Raw genomic sequence first — 23,448 nt, 5'->3', positions numbered from 1 at the left:
TTGTAGTTCCAGCATATTTCAATTGTCTTTTTTTTCCTTTTGCGTTGCTTGTAAATTTTTCTCTTTGATCTGGAAGTTTCAAAATTTAGCAATGATTTCCCATATGTTTTTCTTGTAGGATCTTTTTCTGGTGGTGATTGATGGATTTTTTCTATTTCTATCTTCCCCTCTTGTTCTATTATTTAAGGGCAATTTTCTTTGATTATTCCTTGTATTATTACATCAAGGTTGTTTTTTTTTTTTTTTTTTTTTTTGGTCATAGCTTTCAAATAATTGTTTATATGTTTTCTCTTCTTAATCTCTTCTGGATATGTGGGGTTTTTTTTTTTTTTTTTTTTTTTTTTTGTTTTGTTTTGTATGAAATGCCTCACATTCTCTTCTATTTTTTATTCTTTATATTTTATTTTTTATTTCTTGATTTCTTATAACTTCACTGGCTTCCCTTTGCCCAATTCTAATTTTCAAATAGTCATTTTCTTACTTAAGACTCTGGATCTCCTTTTCTAGTTGGTTGATTTTCTTTTCATAATCTTTTTTTCTTAGATTTTTTTTCTTTAGTTGTTGTTAATCTCTCTCATTTGATTTTTAAACTGTTTTTTGAGTTCTTCTATGAATTCTTTTTGAACAGGTCACCCTTTAATAATACTCTTTGGGGTAAGAGAGGATTTTTTTTTTTACTTCAGTATTCTCCTGACAATGAACCCTGGTCTTCCTCATTCCCATAGTTCTTATTCCTTTGCCTACTTTATCTATCTATCTATCCATTCATTCATTCATTTATTTAAATAAGAGCTTGTTAATGTAATTGCCTCTAATCCAGGGTGGGGAAAATGGTACCTTTGACCTTAGGTCTTCCTTCAGTTCTCCCCTCCAGACTGGAACCTTTAGCCAAGAACGCCATCCTCCTGTGAAGGCCCACAGTCTAAATAGCTTCCCTGGCCCTCTGGTTCCTTCTTGCCCAGGGTCCTGTCTCATCACAGCTGGCTGGGTGTTCCGTAGTGATAGAGGTTCCCTCAGTCTTCTAGGCCTCTAAGCTAGTTAGAGTTTCTCCTTTGCTATTTCACTGAAGCTGCAGGCCAAAGCTCCATTCTGGGGTCTTTTTTCAGGTGATTTAATGAGAATCCTTTTCTGTTCTTTTTCACATATCTGCTTTGGCCATGAGTCTCCATTTTGTTTTGTTTGTGGAGAAAATCTGGAGAGCTTGGAATTTTTGGACCTACTCTGCTATCTTTCCAGAATCCTTTCTGGAGCATTTTAAAAAATATGATTGGCCATGGTTTGGATTTTTATCCTTAGAAAACTGCTCGTTTATATATTTGACCATTTGTCAACTGGGGAGTAATTCTTGTTCATATATATTTGTAGTCAGTCAGTAAACATTTATTTGGTGCCTACTGTTTTTTTAGGCATTATGGTAAGTACTGGGGATACAAAAACAGTAAAACAAGTCTCTATTCTAATATCCAGAGAAGTATGTATAAACAAGTTACACATAGGATAAATTGGAAATACTTAGCAGAGAGAAGGCACAAGAATTAAGGAGGATCAAGAAAGGGGTAGGGAACCTTTTTTCTGCCTTTTGAATATTTATAGCCTCATTCTCAGGCTACACAAAAGTATCAAGGAGGTACCAGAAGGTAAGGAAGAATTCCAGACATTGGAGGCTGTCTGTGAAAATTCATCAAGTTGAGAGCTGGAGTGTCTTGTTTGAGGGACAGTAAAGAAAAGCTAGTGGTGCTGCTGTGTGTGTGTGTGTCTGTGTGTGTGTGTGTGTCTGTGTGTGTGTGTGTGTGTGTGTGTGTGTCTGTGTGTGTGTGTTTCAACCAAGACTGGAGAGGTAGAGGTGGAGGGTGGCAGGTGAGGGCTTTGAATGTCAACTAGAATTTTATATTTGTTCCTGAAAGTGGGAGTTATTAGAGTTTATTGAGTAGAGAGGTGACATGCAGTTTCTTAAATATGTTGTTAACAATCATTTTTTAAGTTCTTATATTACATGCTAGGCTTTTTTTTTTTTTTTTTTTCTTCTTTAAGTTCTGGGGATACAGAGGAAGGTAAAAGACAGTCTTTGTTCTCAAGAAGCCTACAGCCTAATGGGAAAGACTGCATGGAAATGACTATTTACAAACAAAACATCTGACGATAGTTTTAGATGTAAGACATTGAGATGAAGGAGGACTAAGAAATTCTTCTTGTCAAAGGTGAGACTTGAAGAAATCCAGGAATGTAGAGAGAAGGAGACAGGGAATAGAGACAAGAAGAGCCCCAGTTATGGGAGATAGCCAGTGAAAATGTCTTGGGAGATGGAGAAGATGGGGAACACTAAGGAGTCTGGTTTCATTGGGTTGCAGACTATGTATGGGGGAATAGAGTATAAAAAGATGGGAAAGTTAGGGAGGGAGCAGGTTTTAAAAGACTATAAAACCCAAATGGAATTTTATATATGATCTTGGAGGTGATAGGGAGCCACAGGAGTTTATTGAATTGAGGAATGAGGTGGTATGCCACAGTCAGACTTTTGTTTTAGGAAGATCAGTTTGAGAGCTGAGTGGAGCATCTTGAGACAAGGAGATCAATCAGCAGGCTATTGGCATAGTCCAAAGATGAGGGCTTGCTCCATGGGGACCAGCAGTGTTGGAGGGGAGAAAGGGACATAGGAAAAGTGTTACCAAGTTAGAATCAGTGGAGTTTGGCTGGGTAGGGGGAGGAATGAGAAATGAGTGGAGGATGATCCCTATGTTATAGCCCAAGTGACTATGGAGGATAATGGTCCTTTACCCTCATAAGTAAATTAAGAAAGAGGGCTTCAGGGGAAGGATAGTAAATTCAGTTTGGAAGTCTTAGCTTTAAGATGTCTATGAGATATCTAGTTTGAGATATCTAATAAGTAATTGAAGATGGGAGACAGGAGATTAGTAGACAGGTGATTTTTATACAAATAGGTAATAGAATCATCTGCATGACAGTTAATTCCATGAGAGCTAAGAAGGTTGCTGAAAATCAGAAAGGTATAAAGGGTGAAGAGAAGAACACTCAAGACATATCCATGAGGGATATGCAGAGTTAACAAGTATATTGAAGATCCAGCAAAGGGGACTGAGGAGTTGTCTGACAAGAAAGAGACATTACCAAATTTCCAAATGAATTTAGATATTGCAACATGATCTGTTACCATTTCATATTTCGTAGAAGGTTAAGAAATTTATCTAAGGGATAAACTTGAATATACTACCTCTATCTTGGGAACTCCACTTGATTTAAACCATTAAAAACTTATAGGCGCTAATTAAGGTTAGACTTAGAAGAATGGTCAGAAAAACACTGAAATCTTATGTGATATGTGGTTTCATAATAAAGAATTAAGGAATATAAAGAGAAATCTTGTGATTTCAATCAATGGCATGTTTCTTTTTTTTTCTTTTTTTTGATTTGAGGTTTATCATTGCACTGATTAACATTCTAAAATCTTTCAAAGTTGTTTTTTCCTCTTTAATGTTACATAAGTTATTCTCTGATTTTTGCTTACTTGTGCCCTGCATGTGTTCATAGAGGTCTTCCCAGTTTGTTTTTGTGACAAAAAGAACATATGATTAGATAATCTTTAAATGCATTTTTTAAGACTTTTGAGAGCTGAACTTTGCCACATAACATTTCTAGATGTTAGTGTTTCTTGATTTCATAGATTTCTAGATTATAGATCAACATTCTGATTGATGGAGTACAATAATCATTGCATTACTTTAAGAAAGTTTATTCCTTTTGTTCTTATTGTAATCCATATAGTTTTGTGGAAAAACTATACTTGTATTAGAAATTTGTAGCTGAAATATTCGTAGATGATACTCTGATTATGGTAGCTTATATAATTTTGATGGGATTTAAACTTTTTTTTTAATAATATTGGATATGTATGCAAATAAAATACATAGAATTAAAAAAATCTTTTTGAAGCATTTTCAAGTTAACGTTGCTCTCTTAGACTTTGAAACTTTGGTGCTTTAGTTTTCATTGTTTAGTTGGCCTATTGGTCACAGTCTTAGCTTGTCATTTCAGAATTTTGGACAATTTAATGATAAAATGACTGAAATGATCACTGCTAGTTTGGTGTTATAAATTAAGTGCATGCTTTAAAATATAGAAGAAAATTGAAACAACTGCTTAGAAATTATTAGCCCTTGGTTTTCTCAAGTAAATTATATAACTTCATAGATTTGGAAAACCAAAAAAAAAAAAGTGATTACAATACATGTATCTCCTGTGTTTGACCACTAGATGTCAGAAGTACTACAGGAGCCTGAGAGGTTACTAGGGGCCTTGTGGAAATTCAACATCGAATCCTAGACCTTCACATATTTCACTGTTTCCAAATGACAGATGCCAGAAAAATCTGATACAGTGTGATATATAGAAGCAAGGTACAACTGGAATAATGAAATTTCAAAAATAAGCCTTTTTAAGGGCTGATTCTAACAGTCCTATTGGGTATTGTAAATGCCTCAGGTGCACTTGATACTGCTGTTACATTCCTGGCATTTGGGTCTACTTTTTATGGAAAGATGGATTGGACTTCAATTTAAGAATATTCAGTAATCCCTCCCAGGACATACTGTAACAGCTGGTATTTCTGTGTTTTAGCAAATCGATTCCATATAGCAGTCAGTAATACTTATGACTGGATTCTGACATTCCAAAGCATTTTCAATAAATTTAGCCAAAGAAAATAGCATAATCACTGCAAAAAAGTAGCATAAGTTGCAGGTTACCTCTCCCCGCCTTTTATTTTTTACCAGCAATTTATTAAGAATTTTACTCGTTAAGGATTTCATCAGGTCACTTCTATTTCATTATGTATGTGGAGGTTCTGGGGGGAAATAACTATGCTTTATGTGTATTTCTTAATAAGACTGCTTGAAGATTTTAATATGAGTGTTTTATTTTGAAATTTAAAAAGAATGACATCTAGGCCTTTTAATATATGGAGTTCATGTAGGTCAGCCAATTGCAGCTCAGAAAATTGTTTTATTGAAACTTATTATCTTAATCAGTTATTATAATGGAATGATTTTTTTAAAAAAACCACCTATATCAGATCTTTTTATTCCATTTGATAAAACCTTAAATTTATGCATAAAAGGAAGGTATAATATATGTGACTAATATAAGTTCTTGAGAAGGTATGTGGTGCTTGACAGTGAAACTCTCTTACAAATGGAGATCAGCTGTTTGTCTCTATTTAGAGCACTTTGCTTTTTTAAAAATCAAAAACCCGCTACAATAAATCTCATCTTGATTATCCAATGCATTTGGTTGATTTGAATGTGTTACTTTGTCTTTAATTCTTCTAGACTCTTAATTCTAAGAACATCTTCATATGGATTATTTGTCATTTTATATTTGTATACAAATGGATTTAATTGTGGTGTGAAGATAGTGTTACTCTTTAATATTAATCTGGAGAACAGGTTAAGAAATCCAACCATTTAATGAAGTCTATTTTGCTGTTTCTTATTTTTTAAAAAAGGGCTTAAATTGATGAAGATCATGTCCTGCAAAGCTTTCTTCTCCCTGTGTCCATTTTATATGTATTGTACTTTGGTGTCTATTATACCAGTTTTTATAATGTGATAAAATTAAAATTATTATGTTTATTTGACCTTTTATTCCATGATAGATTTTACTAAATTAACTTTTCATTTTGACATTTAAATGATGCCTTTCTCTTCCTTCCTCTCTCCTTGGCATTTCTCAATAGAGCAAAGTTAGAAATGTAAAATTAGGAAAGTTTTTACCCTGTTCTCTAAATTTGGTAGTCAAGTTGTTTCATAATATAATTAACTCAAAAGTATGGAAGAGTGCAATGATGGATCAAATAACAAATTTTAATAAAATGTTTACCACATTTGTATTAATTTTTTTTGTAAAAAAATTTTTTTAAACTGCTTTAAGAAAAAGAAGTTATATTGAAAATAAATTTTTATTTTGAACTCTACTGACAGAAGAGAAACTAATATGGATATTGTGGTAAATATGACAAGAAGATTTAAGTATATCTATATGTATACATACATATGCACACATTCATAATATATATACACACAGAGACACTGTGGTTGCCTATGTGATTTATTTTTTTTACAAATACAAAAATTTTGTGTGGTCCCTTATTGGGACATGATGATCTAATTTGAATCACTTAGTAACTCTTTAAGTGTTCTTAGGTCAGTGTCAATCTTGATTTAGAATCTTTAAAACTTCCTTTCATACTCTTATTATCTGAAAACTTTTGGATATGTGTCATAATTTATATATATATATATACATATATATATATATACACACACATATATATATATGTGTATATATATATACACACACACACACACACACACATATGTAATTTTTATGGTGAATATATAAAGAATAGTCATGGAATTTATAATACAGGATATCCCAAAAGTGTTGGTGCAGTTTTAAGCTAGCACTCACACTTTTGAGATATTCTGTACAAATGTTTTTCTACGTTACTTTAAAAGTATAGTTTAGAATTTAATTTCCTTATTTTACATAAATTTTAAAAATTAAGGGATACTATATTAATGAATTAAAAACATAACTTAATTCTTCAACTTATTAACTTATTAATTATATAAAAAGGATACTAATTTATAAAAATTTAGTAAACTACTGACTCTATAATCAAACTCTTCTTCTAAAAATGTGACCTTTTGGAATTCATGGTGACTGAAGGAAAAACATTTTTACAAAAGTATTTTAACATTTGGTCAAAGAATTAATTCATTCAAGTCTTTCATCTTAGATCCCATCCCTCCCTGAAGTGTCTCACATCCAAAAATGTTACCTGAATTCTTAACTGCCTTGTTCTGCCTTTCTCCTGCAGGAAAATATTTAAATTTTTTATTTCGTTTTAATTTAATTTCAAATAGGAGCTTTCATGTTTTGTTTTTAAAATTGAAAATCTAAAATCAAATAAAAAATGTTACAATTGAATGTTGTCACTAAGAAAACATTTCTCATGAATTGTGAGCTCTTTATTTTGTTAATTTAAAATAAGAATTTTTCCTACATGATTTTATACATTAACAATGCTCTTTAAGTTTACAAAATGTTTCTGTCCCTTCTAGGGAAGGCTTACAAATTGGAAGATTATTTTTAGACTACGTAGCCACAAGCAATTTAACTGAAATTAACTGCTTCCTTGCAAGTGGAAAGAATTTCATCATTTTGGTATAAACTGCAGAATAAAACATGCCAGCTTTATCAGCAGGATCTGGAAATGAGACAGGTATGTGAATCTTCCCTAAAGCAAATAATAACTGTAATAAACATATTTATGTAGATAAATATTAAATTGATAAATTTGTTTAAAAAAAAAACACCCAAAAAACTTGATAGATTTGTAGAACAAAATGTCTTTGGCTTGTAATTTTTGAAATTTGCATTCCTATATTTAATGAGTTTTTATCTTGTCCTCTAAATTTGGCAAATTATTTGTGTTTTTTTTCCTCTCATATAATTTAGCAGTTCTCTTTTTACATAGCAGAGATAAATGGTGAACCAAATACTAAATTTTAGTAAATTGATACTGTTAATCTATTGTAAAACTTTTCTTACTTGCTTTTCCAAAGATGAGCTTATGTTGAAACTTGTCTTTAAAAGTGAATTCTAAGTTTGTGTATGCCATTCATAGATAAATAACACCAATCTATTGTCACTAGTGTATGCACATTTCAAAAAAGTGATGATGACTTAACTCTAAGCCATCTGCCTCCTGTTTTGCCTTTATGAATAATGGCATGTATTTAGCTGGAAGGAATTAATAATGCTTATGACTTTTGTCTGCTCTGTGTTAAAGTAGTATATATAGATCTTTGTACTTGTGATAAATAACTGAGGCAGCAGCTATTTCAGAATGGAAGTCAGTGACTTCATATCCCCCTACACCTCCTCCCCCTCACATGTTTTTGGCAGTTAATCTTTTTAACAATATTTGCATTGTTATTTGCTTTTTAAAAAAATATTTTATACCACTTTTCTATTCTTGTCATTTTATTTCTTCCCATTTGGATAGCTGTTCTGTTGAAGGTCTTGTGGATCAGGCAAGAATTTTACTGGAATTATGTTTGTTAGATTGAGTTTTGTAAAAATTTATTGTATTATTTCAAGTATATTTGACCTTAGGAGTTAGTGCTCTTGTGAAATTCTTTTAGCATTTCCTTTATTCACATTTTGATTTTGTACTGTGATAAGCAAATTCCATTGCATTTTTGAAAAATTTTAATTGTTTGAATCACAGCACAAGTTTCTAATGAATGACAGTTTTACATCTCTTCATATAACCAAGAAATTCATTCTTGTAATTGGGTATGCGGCCTTAAAACTTAAAAATAACTTGTAGGAAATTATTAAACTACAGTCCTCCTAATATTCCCTTTGATGAGTTCCTCCTTACAATGTCTACTTTAAGGAAAGAACCAGATTGAACACACTTCATCTTCTGCATTTTGTCACCGTGTTTCAGCAGTCTTACTCTCTGGACTAAATTACAACATTCTTCCCTTCCATTTTCAACTCCATTTTGTATATTGTCTTTTCCTGTTAGAAAGTAAACTCTTAAGGACAGGCACTATTTTTTTGCTTCTGTTTATGTCCTCTATACTTTGTACAATTCCTGGCACATAAAAAAGGTTTAACAAGTGCTTTTTGACTTGACTTCTGACATTGGTCTTGCTCCAGACTTGCTAGTGAGATAGAGGAAGTAAAAATTATTTTATGGCTTTAATAATGTGACAGAATTCTAATTCCAAAAGACAGGGTTGACCTATTGAATAGTTCCTTTAGGCATGGATTTTGTGACATAGGTTATGTTTTCCTACTTTTGTAAGTTTCCTGTGATGGAAAAAATAAATAATTTGGTAGCAATTACATTAATATTCAAATGTTTATTAAATTTTCTGTAGAAGGACAACAGCTTGGGCACCACTACCTTAATTAACCTCACCTTTCCTTTCTCTTGCCACTTTTGATCACTTCTCTTCAACCATATGGTACAAGTTTTTATTACCATTAATCTAGACAGAGATTGTTAAGAATCTTAATTCTTAACAATTTTTGTGTTATGTACTTATTTCACAGTCTAATTAAGTCTTGGGAACTCGTTTTAGATATATTTAAATGAATGAAATAAATTGGATAAGAAATGGGTTTTATTAGGATTAGTGGGAAGAAGAAAGGTGTAAGATGTCAGGTGTTATGGTCAACAATAATTGACAAAACAGTGGATGGGAGTGAATAGATGATTGTGTGGAAAGAATTTTTGTTTCAAATCTGTATACTTGAGGAGATGGCTGCTGTCATTATAAATATTTTTAATTCTACCTCAAGTACAATTCTTGAATATTTCTCTTTCTCATACCTCCATAATCTCTGATAACCACCTCATTTATTATTTCTTCATTAGAGTACCAAAATAGCTTCAAATATTCTCTTTGGATCCTGATTTCCTCTTCTCCAATCTATCCTACCAGAATTAGCTTCTCAATGCACTTTTTTTTTTTGGTTGTTGAAGCAATTGGGGTTAAGTGATATGCCCAGGGTCACATAGCTAGGAAGTGTTAAGTGTCTGAGATCAGATTTGAACTCAGGTCCACCTGACTTCAAGGTTGCTGCTCTATCCACTGCACCAACTAGCTGCCCCTCATGTACATTTTTAAATCATGTCACTCTCATTGCTCAGAAACTTTCCATTGAAGCTCCAAGTCCTTAGCTTAGAATTTAAAGCTCTTCATAGCCTAATTAGCATTGATATGCAATTAGATGGACCATCTATAACTTTTTGTTCATCAGTCTATACTGTGACACTGCAAATAGACAATGACTTGGGCCATATATGAATAGGAAAGCAAGCTGTATTACCTTTAAAAAACTGGAAAATTCTTGCAGTAATAGCACATTTCCTTTGAAAGTGACCCCTCTTTCTAGTAACAATATTCTATTGCTGTTGTGGTGTTATAGAACATTACAGAATCCAAAGCATTTAAAAATGAGTGTCACCGAGAGGGTAATAGAGGGTAGGTGTGAGAGTATGACACATTATTAAAAAATTTTGAAAACTAGCCATAGTAGATATCATCAATGAAGTGAAAATGAAAAAGATAGTATAGTAATATGGCAAGAATGAGGGAAACTTCAAGAAAGTGAAAAAGTATCATTAAATGATACTCTGTGGTTAATTTATGGGAGGACCTAAAAAGAGTCATATAAAAGGTTGTTGTTCACTAGCAGTGCCGTTACTGGGCCTGTATCTCAAAGAGATCATTAAAAAAAAAAAAGAAGGAAAGGGACCCACATGTACAAAAATGTTTGTGGCAGCCCTTTTTGTAGTGGTAAGAAACAGGAAACTGGAAACTGAATGGATGCCCATCAGTTGGGGAATGGCTGAATCGGATATGGCATATGAATATTATGGAATATTATAGTTCTATAAAAAGTGATCAGCAGGATGATTTCAGAAAGACCTGGAGAGACTTACATGAACTGATGCTAAGTGAAGTGAGCACCCAGAGAGAGGACTGTGGGATCGTAGTGTAGATCATAACATAGTATTTTCACCTTTTTTTTTTTTTTCTTTCTCCTTTTGTTTTCCCTTTTTGATCTGATTTTACTTGTGCAGCATGATAAATGGGGAATTGTATAGAAGAATTGCACAAGAATTCTAACCTATTGTATTACTTGCTGTCTATGGGAAGGGTTAGGACTAAGGGAGGGAGAAAAATTTGGAACACAAGGTTTTGCAAGGTGAATGTTGAAAACTATCTTTGCGTGTATTTTGAAAATAAAAAGCTATTATTAAAAAAAAAAAAAGATTTTGTTCTGTCATTCCCTATGTCCACCTCTTCATGGGCTTGTGGATGCCAGGCCTTTTTATCTTTCACAATTTCTCTCTCCTTCCCTCTCTTCCTTCTTTCCGCCCTCCCTCCCTCCCTCCCTCTCTCTCTCTCCCTTCCTGTTTCCCTCTCCCCCATTTTCTCTCTCCTTCCCTCCCCCACCTTTTTTGCTAAGGTAATTGGGGTTAAGTGACTTGCCCAGGGTCACATAGGTAGGCAGTGTTAAGTATCTGAGGTCACATTTGAACTAGGGTCCTCCTGACTTCAGAACAGGTGCTCTATCTATTTCACAATGTCTTAAAGTTTGTGTAAATTCATGTTTCTTGTTTCCATGGCACCATGTATATATCTCATCCCCCTGACATAGACCTATGAGTTTATCAATGTTGGTGTTTCCCTCCATTGTTGCATATTGCAGTCATCTTGATGAGAGTAGATATGGGAAATAAAAAATGTGGTTTCATATAGTATTTTTCATTGTTTTGTTAAATAATTCTCAGTTTCATTTCAATCTTGGTGGTCATACATAGTGGCAGTTATGAGTTATACCTCCATTCTGTAGTATTCCTGATAGATTCAATTTTTCCCAACATTAGGGTCTTTTTCAATGAGTTTTGGCTTCATTTTGTGCTAAAGTATTTAAGTACTTGTTGTTTGTCCTTGGTTTAAAAGGAGACTATGACATCAAGGAGGTGATGCCATGGCATGCAAGTGAATTGGATTTGAGGGACGGCGGGCTGTGCAGTTATCTGTCTCACTTCTCCTCTGGAGCTCTCTGGGTACAGTGGCAAGATATGAAGTGGGATGGGGATGTCCCTGAGGTCTTAAGCTAGGTCTTTAACTGTTCTCTGTTTGACTGAAGCAAACCCCCAATCAGTGATTAAGGCTAGGTAAGAAATAAAGCAGAAAATGTCCTCTTTTACTTTGTCTCCCCCCCCCCCCAAAAAAAAAAAAAAAAATCAATCTGTGAGGGTGAAACCTTTAAGGTTTCTGGCCAAAACAGAAACAGTTGCTATTTATATTCACTCTGACAAACTATGACCAAGTGGGACTTAAATTCAGTATTTGAAGTTCCAATGAATAGTATGAATTAATTTCAAGTATTTACTGCTTTTATCTCCTTGTTGTCCAAAGGACTCTCAAGTCTTCAGCACCACAATTGGAAAACATTCACTCTTCTGTGTTGAGCTTTCCTTATAGTAACACTCTCACAGCCATAGATTATTGTCACTAGAAAAACCATCACTTTGACCATATGAACCTTTATCAGCAAGGTAATGTCTCTGTTTTTTTAGTATGCTGTCCAAATTTGCCATACCTTTCCTTTCGAGGAGTTAATTTTTTTTTTTCATGGCTGCAGTCATAGTCTATAGTGATCTTTGAGCCCAAAAATATAGTCTAACACTACTTCTATTTCTTCTTCCTTCTCTTTACCAGGAATTTGTGAAACCTTGTTGCAAGATCTTTGTTTTTTTGGTGTTAAGCTTGACACACCACCTTTTTTTTTATACTTCCTTTATCCACTCCCATCAAGATGGTTACAATATACAACAATGGAGGAAATACTAATATTGATAGACTCATAGATCCATCTCACTATTTGAATAAGCCACCTTTTATTATCACTATTAAACTATTTAATTCCTTCTTTACTCATGTTACCTTTGTTTCCTCCTCATTTCATTTTCCTCTTACAACTTTCCCTGTTCCAGAAGTCATCCTGCTGGGGAATTTCCCTTCCCATTAGGGAGTTTCTCCTTCTTTGAATTTTCCTTTTGTCTCCCTCTTTTTGACTGCTTATAGGCCTTACATGAGATAGGAACCAATAACTTTTGTTCCTAACAAACTTTTCCACATGCATTGTCTCCTAAAGTCCTCTTGGCCTTACTACCTATTCTGCCACTATTCTCTGTGCTTCCTTGGTGCCATTATCCAAGTGCTTTCTGTAGTTTAAGACCTTGGGCATACCATCTGACCCATTGCTAAACCTTTAAGATCTCTGGAGCTTTCAGTCTGTCCTAAAGCTGAACTTCCTTTGGCAGATTGCATATATTTGTATTGTAAATTTTGCATATTCTGTGAGAACAGGCTCTCTCTCTAATTTTTCTTTTCTGAGTGCTTAGCATAGTGCTTGACCCATGATAAGCCCCTAATAAATTAAGTGCTTTTCATTCAATCTTTAAATAGTGAATGGAACTATGTCAACTCTAATATTTCTTTAAATTCTGGAATTCTCTATGTTGGTAGGAGAAAAAAAAAAGAAAAAAACTTTGAAAAAACGATGGGGGAAATAAACCTTTTATTTTAATGTTAGGTTGGACTTTGGCAGTTAAACCTTGGCAGTTAACTTCTACCTAATCTGTGAATACTTTTTATAGTTTTGGTGTCAAACTTGGATAGAAATGGAGATAATTAAACTTTACATAGGAATGCTTGTGAGTCATTTGTTAATGTAGAAAACAATGTATTAACATTATTCCTTCTGTTGTATTTTTCATTATTTTATTAAATATTTTCCAGTTACATTTTAATCTTGGTGGTCATACATAGTGGCAGTTGTGTGTTTGGTACCTCCATTTTTATAGTATTTCTGACAAATTTTCCCTTTGTGGAACACACTATGTCTTTTGGTTTGTGAATTTAAAAATATTTTGTAATGATAACTATCATTTCTTCTCTAAACTAAAAAACTTTATCTTTCTGAACTTTTGTTTTGATGTAATTTCCAAACTATTTTACCCTTCTCTGGGCTTCTTCTGTTGTCAATGTCCCTCTTAAATGCAGTACCCTGAATTGATAGACACTACAAATGAAGAATTATGTACCAGAAAAGCTACATAATTTCACATGTACCAGAGAAAATACCTGAAATCGTTGTGTATGAAATGTTTTTTACCTGTTTTGTTTCATCACTCTTGCTTACATTTTCGTTTTGGTTTTTAGACTAGTTTTTCTGGAGTTAAAGACTTCCGTGAAATTATTTTAAAGAATTTAGTCACCTGATGGTATCCCAAATTGTGATATTGACTCTAAGATCAAGATCATTTTTATCTGATAAGATACTGTTGTAAAAGCCGTACTTTGATCTCTTGAAATATTTAACTTCTTTTGTAGCTAAGAATAGAGTGCTAGACTTGGAGTCAGGAAGATTCCTCTTCTGAGTTCAGCTCTGGCCTTAAATATTAGTTGTGTGACCCTAGGCAAGTCAGTTCATCCTGTTTGCCTCAGTCTCCTCATCTGTAAAATCAGCTGGAGAAAGGAAATGGGAAACCATTGCATTATCTGCTAAGAAAATCCCAAATGGGGTCACAAAGAGTGAGACATGACTGAAAACAACTGAAAAGCCATTCAGATTGTAGAATGAATATTTTTTATCATTATTTTTCTTTTCTTAAGACTTTTAAATATCTCCAAATTCACTATCAGTTTCATCTCAGAAAGTAACTTTCTCTTCAGATGCCTGGGTTTGTCAGTATTTCTTTTTGTCCTGTTATTCAAGTTCAGAGATGACTGAGATAACCCTCTTTTTTTGGTCTTGCTCAAAACCAAATAATCAGGTATTCAAATTCAATCTTGCCAATTTGATATTGATTGTTTTTTAAGTAGCATCTTTCTCATTTGTTTCTTACTTTATGTTGCCTTTACACACACACACACACACACACACACACACACACACACACACACACACTTCCTGCTCCCCACATATCCCAGGGAGAAATTCTATACTCCTTAGTCTGTTCTTTAAGGTAGGCTACAAAACCTAGTTCCCATTAGTCCTTTACATGAATCTTTATCCCAATTAGGTTTACATGGTATGTATTATCTCCTTTGTTTTGGCTCGTTCCATTCTCCCTTTCTACAGAGCCTTCACTATAGTATATTTCCACTCACTAAAATATTCAAATTTTCATTTATAGCTCAAATTCCAATTTCTCCTTGAAATTTTTTTGATCTTTTTGTACACTTAAAATTTTATTTTTATTTTTCCAAACACATGCAAAGATAGTTTTCAACATTCACCTTTGTAAAACCTTGTGTTCCAAATTTTTCTCTTTCTCTCCTTCCCTAGACAGCAAACAATTTAATATGGATTAAATATGTGCAGTTCTTATAAACATATTTCTGCATTTATCATGCTGTATAAGAAAAATCACATCAAAAAGAAAAAAAAAAACATGAGAAAGAAAAAAAGGAAACAACTACAACAACAACAAAAAAGGGTAAAAACACTATGCTTTCATCCACATTCAGTCTCTCTTTGGATTTGAATGGCTCTCTCCATCACCAGATCATTGGAACTGACCTGAATCACCTCGTTATTGAAAAGAACTGTGTCCAACAGAATTCACCATCACATAATCTTGTTGCTGTGTACAGTGTTTTCTTGGTTCTGCTTATTTTACTTCGCATCAGTTTATGTAAGTCTCTCCAAGCCTCTCTGAAAATATCCTGTTGGTCATTTCCTATAGAACAATAATAATCCATTACATTCATATACCATAACTTATTCAGCCATTCCCCATCTGATGGGCATCGACTGTTTCCAGTTCCTTACCACTGCAAAAAGGACTGCTACAAACATTTTGGCACATATGGGTCCTTTTTTTTTTTTTTTTTTTTTAACGATTTTTGAATCAAAGGGTATGTATGCCCTTTCAGCATAATTCCAAATTGTTCTCCAGAATGGTTGGATCATTTCATACTACCACTAACAATGTGTTAGTGTCTTAGTTTTCCCACAACCCCTCCAACATTTATCATTGTCTTTTTCAGTCATCTTAGCCAATCTGAGAAGTATGAAGCAGTACCTCAGAGTTGTTTTAGTTTGTGTTTCTCTAATCAATAGTGATTTAGAGTATTTTTTTCATAAGACTAGAAATGGCTTTGATTTCTTCATCTGAAAATTGTCTGTTCATATTCTTTGATCTTTTATCATTTGGGAAATGTCTTGTATCTTTGGAAAATACATAGTCAATTCACTATATATTTTAGAAATAAGGCCTTTATCAGCAACACTGGATGTAATTTTTTCCCCTAGTTTCTGCTTCTCTTCTAATCTTGGCTGCATTGATTTTGTTTATATAAAACCTTTTAAATTTAATATAATCAGAATTTTCCATTTTGTATTTTATAATGTTCTCTAGTTCTTCTTGTGGCCATAAATTCCTCTCTTCTCCACAGATCTGACAGACTATCCCTTGCTTTCCTAATTTTGCTTATAGTTATCATCTTTTATGTCTAAATCATGAACCTATTTTGACCATATCTTGGTATAGGGTGTAAAATGTTGGATAATGTCTAATTACTGCCATACTATTTTCCAATTTTTTTCAATGATTTTTGTCAGATAGTGAGTTGTTATCCCAGAATCTAGGGTTTTTGAGTTTATCAAACACCAGATTACTATAGTCATTGACTATTGTGTCTTGTGACTTAACCTATTTTTTTCCCTAGACTTCTCTAACATTTTCTGTACCATTTATTTGTCATTTATTTGTTAATGCCTTATATTGCTAGTTTTTTAAAAAATGAATTTTATTATTGTAACTAAAATTTGAGATTTTTAAGAATGAAGTTGGAATTATATATATATATTTTTCCCTATAGTGTTTAGTATAGTGTAAATATTTTGTTTGAGGAAGAAGAAGAAATAGGGCAGCTAGGTTGCACAGTAGTTAGTGCTGGGCCTGGAGTCAGGAAGATATCTTCATGAGTTCAAACCTGGCCTCAGACGCTTATTAGCTCAGATACTTGGACAAAGTTTGGAGAAGGAAATAACAAATCAGTATCTTTGCTAAGAAAACCCCAAGTGGAGTCTCGAATGTTGGACATGACGAAAATGACTGAACAACAAGAACAGAGAATAGGAAATAGGTTGAATCCCATTACAATGATGAAAATGGTGAGAGGTGGTAGAAGATGACTAGTGATGGCAGAACAGATCAACTATGATAGATTTCCATTGATAGGATAAGATGGGTTTCTCTTCTTTGTTAATTATTCTATGGTTTTAAAAATTCTAGATCAATACTGGACATATTTTTATCTGGCAATCAGCATATTTTTTAGCCATTTGGATTTTCTTCCCTAAATTTGATAATAACAGTGATTTATATGGTGGGAATTTACCATCAGCTAATAACAGAGAAGAGTCAGTTGTGGCTTTGGCCTGGATCTTTAGCTTTCTCATTCATTTGCTAATTTCCAGGATTGGTATTTTTCTGTTTGGAATTTTTTTTGGGGGATTATTATGGCTGCTTTTGGGAAAACCACTGACTTTTTGGCAGGATAGCACACTTTTTTGGTACCCATTTATGCTGACACAACAATCAATATTTGCTAAATCCAGCGAGATGTGAATATAGAAATTATTGACAAACCGACTAGTTTCTTGTCTTATGAAGTCCAAATCCAAAATCCTTGCATATTTTTGTTCCTTTTTCTCTTTTTTTCAGAGTACATTGTAATTAATTTGTCCGTACTAAAATTTAAGGATTCCATTTGAAATTGAGCACTGACATCCTTTTTTAAGAAAAAGTTTTATTGATTTTTTCAAAGTATTATAAATATTTACAGATTACTCCCACTTTTTGAGAAGACTCTTACCAAAAAGTAAAACAGTAATAGGGACCTCATCTAAAATTACCTATAACATTTCAAATCTGTAGCATCTTCTACTTTTCTATTTTTAAAAAACATTAAAAATGTTACAAAAAGCAACACAACAGAAATCTGTTTTTTCTTCCTTCCATAGTCCCTTCATTGAGGAGAAAAAACCCAAAACATTTGTTAAATCACATATGCATAGTTAAGCAAAACATATTTCCTCAATGCCTGTATGTCAAAGGTATATATTTCATTTTGCACCTTAAATTTGTCATCTTTGTATTGATAACATTGGAATTATGATATAATCACTATATTGATCATAATTCTTCTACGTTTCAGAATTGTTAGTTTTTACATTATTGGTATTGTGTAAATTGTTTTCCTGTTTCAGCTTATTTCTTTTTTCATCAGTTTGTGGAAGATCTCAAAATTGTTCATTTTCATAATATTGATATTATAAATTATTATAATTTTTGCTTCTTTTACTTTATGCCAATTCATTTCATCATTCTTTGTCTTTTAACAATCTTTCTTTTTGCAAATACCCTATCACATTCAACTTAGTTATCCATCCTCAACTGATGAGCATCTCTTTATTTTGTAGTTTTATGCCACTAGAAAAAGAGCTGTTAGAAATATTTTTGTGTGCATTTTACTTTTTCCTCTTTCTTTGATCATTTTTGAGTAGAGACTTATCAGTGTTGGCCAAAGGACATATACTGTGTAGTATTATTTTTTGTATAATTTCCATATTGCTTTCTAGAACGGTTGCACCCATTTACAGGTCCACCAATAGTTCATCAGGCTTTTTTTTTTTCTCTGCCTCTCTAACATTTAATATTTTTTTTTTGGGGGGGGTCACCTTTGTCACATTGATCACTTGTTTTCTTTATTCCTTGTTTGGTTCATAAACTTTCTTCTGTCCATAGAGTTGATAGCTAGTTTTCCCTCATGCCTCTCTAATTAGTTTATCATGTGACTTATTATAAATGCTTTATATACTATTTGGAGATTTTCTTTGTATAAAATGTAAAGTATTGATCTAAATCTAATTTCTTCCACATCACTGTCTGATTTTTGCAGAAATTTTTGTCAAACAGCAAGTCCTTTCCTGGTACCCTAGGGTTTTTATGTTTATTAAACACTAGAGTATTAGATATATTTACTTATTTATGTTGTATATTTAATCTGTTCAATTGATCCATTTATTTTATTTTTTTTTATCAATTCTGAGCTGTTTTGAGAATTTTTTTTTGTTGTGTGGTTTGAGATCTGGCACTGCTAGGCCATGTCGATTACATTCATCAATAAAGATTTAGACTGTTCATTAATAAGTAGTTAGCCCTTTTTTTCTGCTTCCAATTACATTATAAATTGTTGAAGCACATATTTCTTTTGTATCTACCATGTTTGGTATTCTTAGAGGATTCTTTGAATGATAATAATAATAATAACTAGCACTTACAGAATGCTTTAAGGTTTGCAAAGTGTTTTATGTATATTTTCTCTTTTAATTTTCATAATCACACCATGATTGGATGGTAATTCCTGAGACCATTAAGGACAGAGTAAAAGGAATCAATGTGTTTATCCCTAGCCTCAGATAAAACAATGAGGGGGGGAGGGGTTTGATTATGTAATAATCATCTACATTCTAAAATTGAGAAAGAGGTAAATAATTGGCTTACTTTAATTTAGCTAAGAGTAAGCAATACAGAAAAGTGACTAAAATCTTACAGCTGCTATAGTACCTAATATATGCATTTTCAAGAATGAGCCTACCCCAATGATTTAGTGAATTTCAGTATACATTTATGTTCTATCAAATACCTAACCTCTCAGTTTCTCCATTTATTCTCTTCTCATAATCAGTTCCTTTGTTCCACTTCAGTTACATATAGAGATGGCCATAATCTTGCTATCTGTCACCTACAAATGTTCTAATTCTACATTCATCAACTCTGAAATTCTTTTATCTGGTCATAACTTTTCCTCTGCCTCATGTCTTCTAACCTTGTTACTCATCTTAATAATGTCCTCAGTCCCTTATCCCGCAGTTCTTTTCCAGGTTATCATTTGTATATCCTATCTTTCCCTTCTTCACCCCATGGCAAAGCATTTCAACTATGCACTATCATCATCTACACTTGAGTTCCTTGTCCCTATATCACTGTTAAATTCCAACCTTGGATTACTCTGACCATTTTCCTCCTTTTCCCTTCTCCTCCCCTTCCCCTCCTCACATGCTGCTGAATTGAACAAGAGAAAAATCACAAACTGAATCCATTACAAAATCACATTATGTGTTCTCAAAAGGACTCTCATTGTAACAAGATAATCCCTTATTCTTAACTTTCCAATCAGTTTTCTCTTCCATTCTCTCCAATTGGCTTAATTCTTTGGATGTCTGCTGTTGTTACACATCTTATTGCAATGCACACCTGAGAAGTTTTAACTACTCCTCTGAAAGCCTCCAAGTGCTTCATTGCTATCTCCCATGTAATGCTTTTCTGCTCTCAATTACAGGGATAATAATATTTCCCTGGCATTGCAGCAAGTTCAGAGGCATTCCATCTGAGAGCATCTGAGTAAACTTCCTGTTGGAAGGTACTACAGTGCTTCAAAAGAGTCCAACTGATTACAGAGGAAGAGGTTCTTTTAGCTTAGTTGAATATTCCTGCATGGAGTAAGAGAAGGATTCCAGACTATTGCTAATTAGGATGAACTGTTACAGTGTGTGGTGTTTTTACAGAGTTTTTAGAAGCAACACAAACCACGTTTCTGATTTAGAAATCATTTTAAGCACTTTGTTCTATAATTTTCTCAACTTTGCCTTCCCAAATTATAAATTTCTATTTTCTAAACAAAAAGTTCATGCTGCTTTTAAAAGTGGGATAAAAAAGAAGATGGCTGTCTGGAGACGCATCTTTAAATGGAAGCTTTTGGAAGAGATCTTTGCTCCAATGAGAAAGGCAGATTGTAATGATGTAATGATGAGGTGGGAGAACCAGGTTTTTAAGTATGAGGAGTTTCCTGATCCTTCAAGAATCATGATAAGAGTCCATTCTAAAAGAGTTCAGCTGGGTGGGAAATTGGGGGAAAATGGTTGTTTGGTGAAACCTATGGATGTTTTCTTAGAATAATGATTTTAAATACATAAAATAACATGTATTAGTTTACAAAGAAAACCAGTTATGTTAAATACATTTATCAGCATAGTTTTAAAGATCAAATTTACAGACTCTTGGTTTAGAGCCTCCACCTTTTCACCTGTACGTGTCTTAGATTCAACATGTCCAAAACAAAACTTACTTCTCCCAAATCATCTCTTTTTCCTATTCCCCCCATCAATCAGACTTTAAATCTCAGTTATTTCCCTGGACTTATCATTTGTATTCAATCTTGTTAGTTCTTCTTCCTTTACAATCTCTCTCATACATGTCCCTTTTTCTCCACTTATTCAGCTATCACCTAGTATGGGTTCTAATTGTATCACACTAGTACTCAGCTGCCAAAGTCATATTCCCAAAATTCTGGTGTGGCTATGTTGCCTCCTGTCCTACCTCTCATTCTCATGGTATTCCAATTTTTTGTCATGAATTTAGAATGAGTGCCTATAGCATCTGCCTCCCAAGGCTGTTGTGAGAATGAGATTCTATATTGGGTATTATGTAGAGATAAATCCCAAAATACTTAAATATGATGTGTTGTAGCCTAAATATGTAAATTTAAGGTATCTGTATTATATCCTTAAATCTAAAATTTTATTATCCTTACTGAATTGAATTCATTAAAGGCACATATGACTATTTCAAACAGATTCAATAAAAAAGTACTTGCTTTGATAAAAAAGTAGTTAGGGGTAGAAGAGCGTCCTTTCACTTTTTGGCAAGGTATTGGGAGTTTAAAGCTGAAAAATAACCCAGTCTCTAAAGACATGTTTATAATATAATTGTGGAAGTCATGAAATATGCACACAAATATGATAAAAGGTAGAATGTTGTAATAGTTTAAAGTAAAAATCTCAACCAAGTGATTTAAGAAAATTTGAGAAGGGAGAGAATATTTTCTACTTGGAGGAACAAATACAACTTCATGGAGATAGTGATACTTAAGTTGGACCTTGAAGGAAAAGGATTTCAGGAGATGGAAATGATATGGTAGTACATTCCAGATATGGAGAGTATGCATCTTTTTATGCAAAAAGATATAGGTGTTTTAATGGACAGCAAGAGTGACCTAAACATCTTGGTAACCAAAAAACAAACAGACAGAAGCAAGGGAAAGCAAGATAGGATCAAGGTGAATGGATAGTATTCTAGTTTGTGAAGATAAAGAATTTATAAAGTCCAGGCTTTAATGTCACCTTCTTTATGTTGTATTGCTCCAATTTCCAGGCAAAAATGGATTATACCTTTTCTGAATATATGTGATGGTATGAAGGTTTTGAGTCAGTAATCTTTGAAAAATATTGAAAAATATGAGTAGCATCATAAAATTAGAAGAGTATGAATATTGATTATATTTCAAAAAGTAAAAGGGAAGAGAATGAACTTTCTAAATTAGAGATTAGTGAACTTGACTTTAATTCCTGAGTGGAATATATTTGGAAATGTGGACAATGTTGATCACTAAAAAGCCAACATGGCTTTATTAAGTATAGGTTGTACTAATAACTTTTTTTCTCTGCCAACCAGAAGGATATGTAGCTTGATTTTGTCAAGTCCTTGGTTCTTGTGCTGCCTGTGTGGAGAGAATGGCAAAATGTGACACAAATGATAGTAGAAATGGGTACACTTGGATTGGGTTTTGTGATTGATTTCAGAGTTGTCATAGCCCATTCATATAATAAACTTGATGAAAACATTTCTAGTGTTGATATATTTTCCCATCTGAATTAAAAAATTTTTGAACAGTCCGACACAGATGCTACATTTGTGAAAACTAGAAGTAGTAAGAAACAGATGTCAAGAACCCAAAAAACATGTTGGCAAGGTATATATGATAGAGAAAATCTAATAAGATGGGGTTTAATAGTAAATAAGACATATTTCATATGATGAGAGTTTTAAAAAAACAAACTTTTAAAATACAGGATGAAGAACCTTTCGTTGGAAAATTATTTTTTTATGCAAAAAGATATAGGTGTTTTAATGGACAGCAAGAGTGACCTAAACAGCTTGGTAACCAAAAAAGCCAGCATAATTTTACACTACATTGAGAGGGCATGCTGCTCATAATGAAAAAGATATAATAGTCTGTGTTGCATTTTTTCTGGGTTAAATAATAACCTGGTATATGATTATTATGTTCAGGTCTGCATAACACAAGTTATAGGGTTATTGACAGCCTGGAGAATGACCAAGGAAGGATTTAGCCATCATGTTGTATGAGTACTAGTTGAAGGAGATGGGAGTAGTTAGTATCAAGAAGAAAGCACTTGGGTTGGTTGGGTACATCTTACCTTCAAGTATTTGAAGGATTGTTATGTGGTTATGGGAATTGTTCTCCAGCCTCTGAGAGTAGAAGCTAGGGAGTACTGAGAGGCAGAAATAGACTTGATAACAAGAAAAAAAAGTCAGTGACAATTTTTGTTTTTCAGTCCATCATGTCTAAGAGTAAAGTAAGCCAGCTTGGGAGATTGTGTATTTCTTTGACTGGATTTATTTTTGTTCAGTTTATTGAAGTAGGGTTATTTGACGAGGCAGGCAATGAAGACTTATAGTAGTTGAATGAATGGGTGGATAAATGCTCTGAGGGACCCTGAATGATGAAATTCTGTGATTCTATAATGTACTTTGTTTTTGTTTTTGTCTAACAAGTGCCTTGCACAAATTAATACATATTTTGAGAGTGAATTTTTAAAAATTATATGGCCCAAATACTCAAAATCATATTTTGAGAGTGAATTTTTAAAAATTATATGGGCCAAATA

At 33.1% G+C, this 23,448-nt stretch overlaps 1 protein-coding gene across 2 annotated transcripts in view; it reads left to right on the top strand.

Moving 5' to 3' along the window:
• MPP7 (MAGUK p55 scaffold protein 7) overlaps nucleotides 1–23,448 on the top strand; it is a 230,004-nt gene that overhangs the window by 50,189 nt on the left and 156,367 nt on the right. For both annotated transcript variants that reach the window (XM_052000274.1, XM_052000275.1), the window contains exon 2: nucleotides 7,140–7,300. In XM_052000274.1, coding sequence (XP_051856234.1) covers nucleotides 7,264–7,300 — 37 coding nt within the window. In that variant the 5' untranslated portion in view covers nucleotides 7,140–7,263. The remainder of the gene's footprint in view (nucleotides 1–7,139; nucleotides 7,301–23,448) is intronic.

The sequence above is a fragment of the Antechinus flavipes genome, chromosome 5, assembly GCF_016432865.1.
Source record: "Antechinus flavipes isolate AdamAnt ecotype Samford, QLD, Australia chromosome 5, AdamAnt_v2, whole genome shotgun sequence".
In the NCBI taxonomy this organism is placed as follows: domain Eukaryota; kingdom Metazoa; phylum Chordata; class Mammalia; order Dasyuromorphia; family Dasyuridae; genus Antechinus; species Antechinus flavipes.
This window is presented reverse-complemented; position numbering and strand designations above follow the sequence as displayed.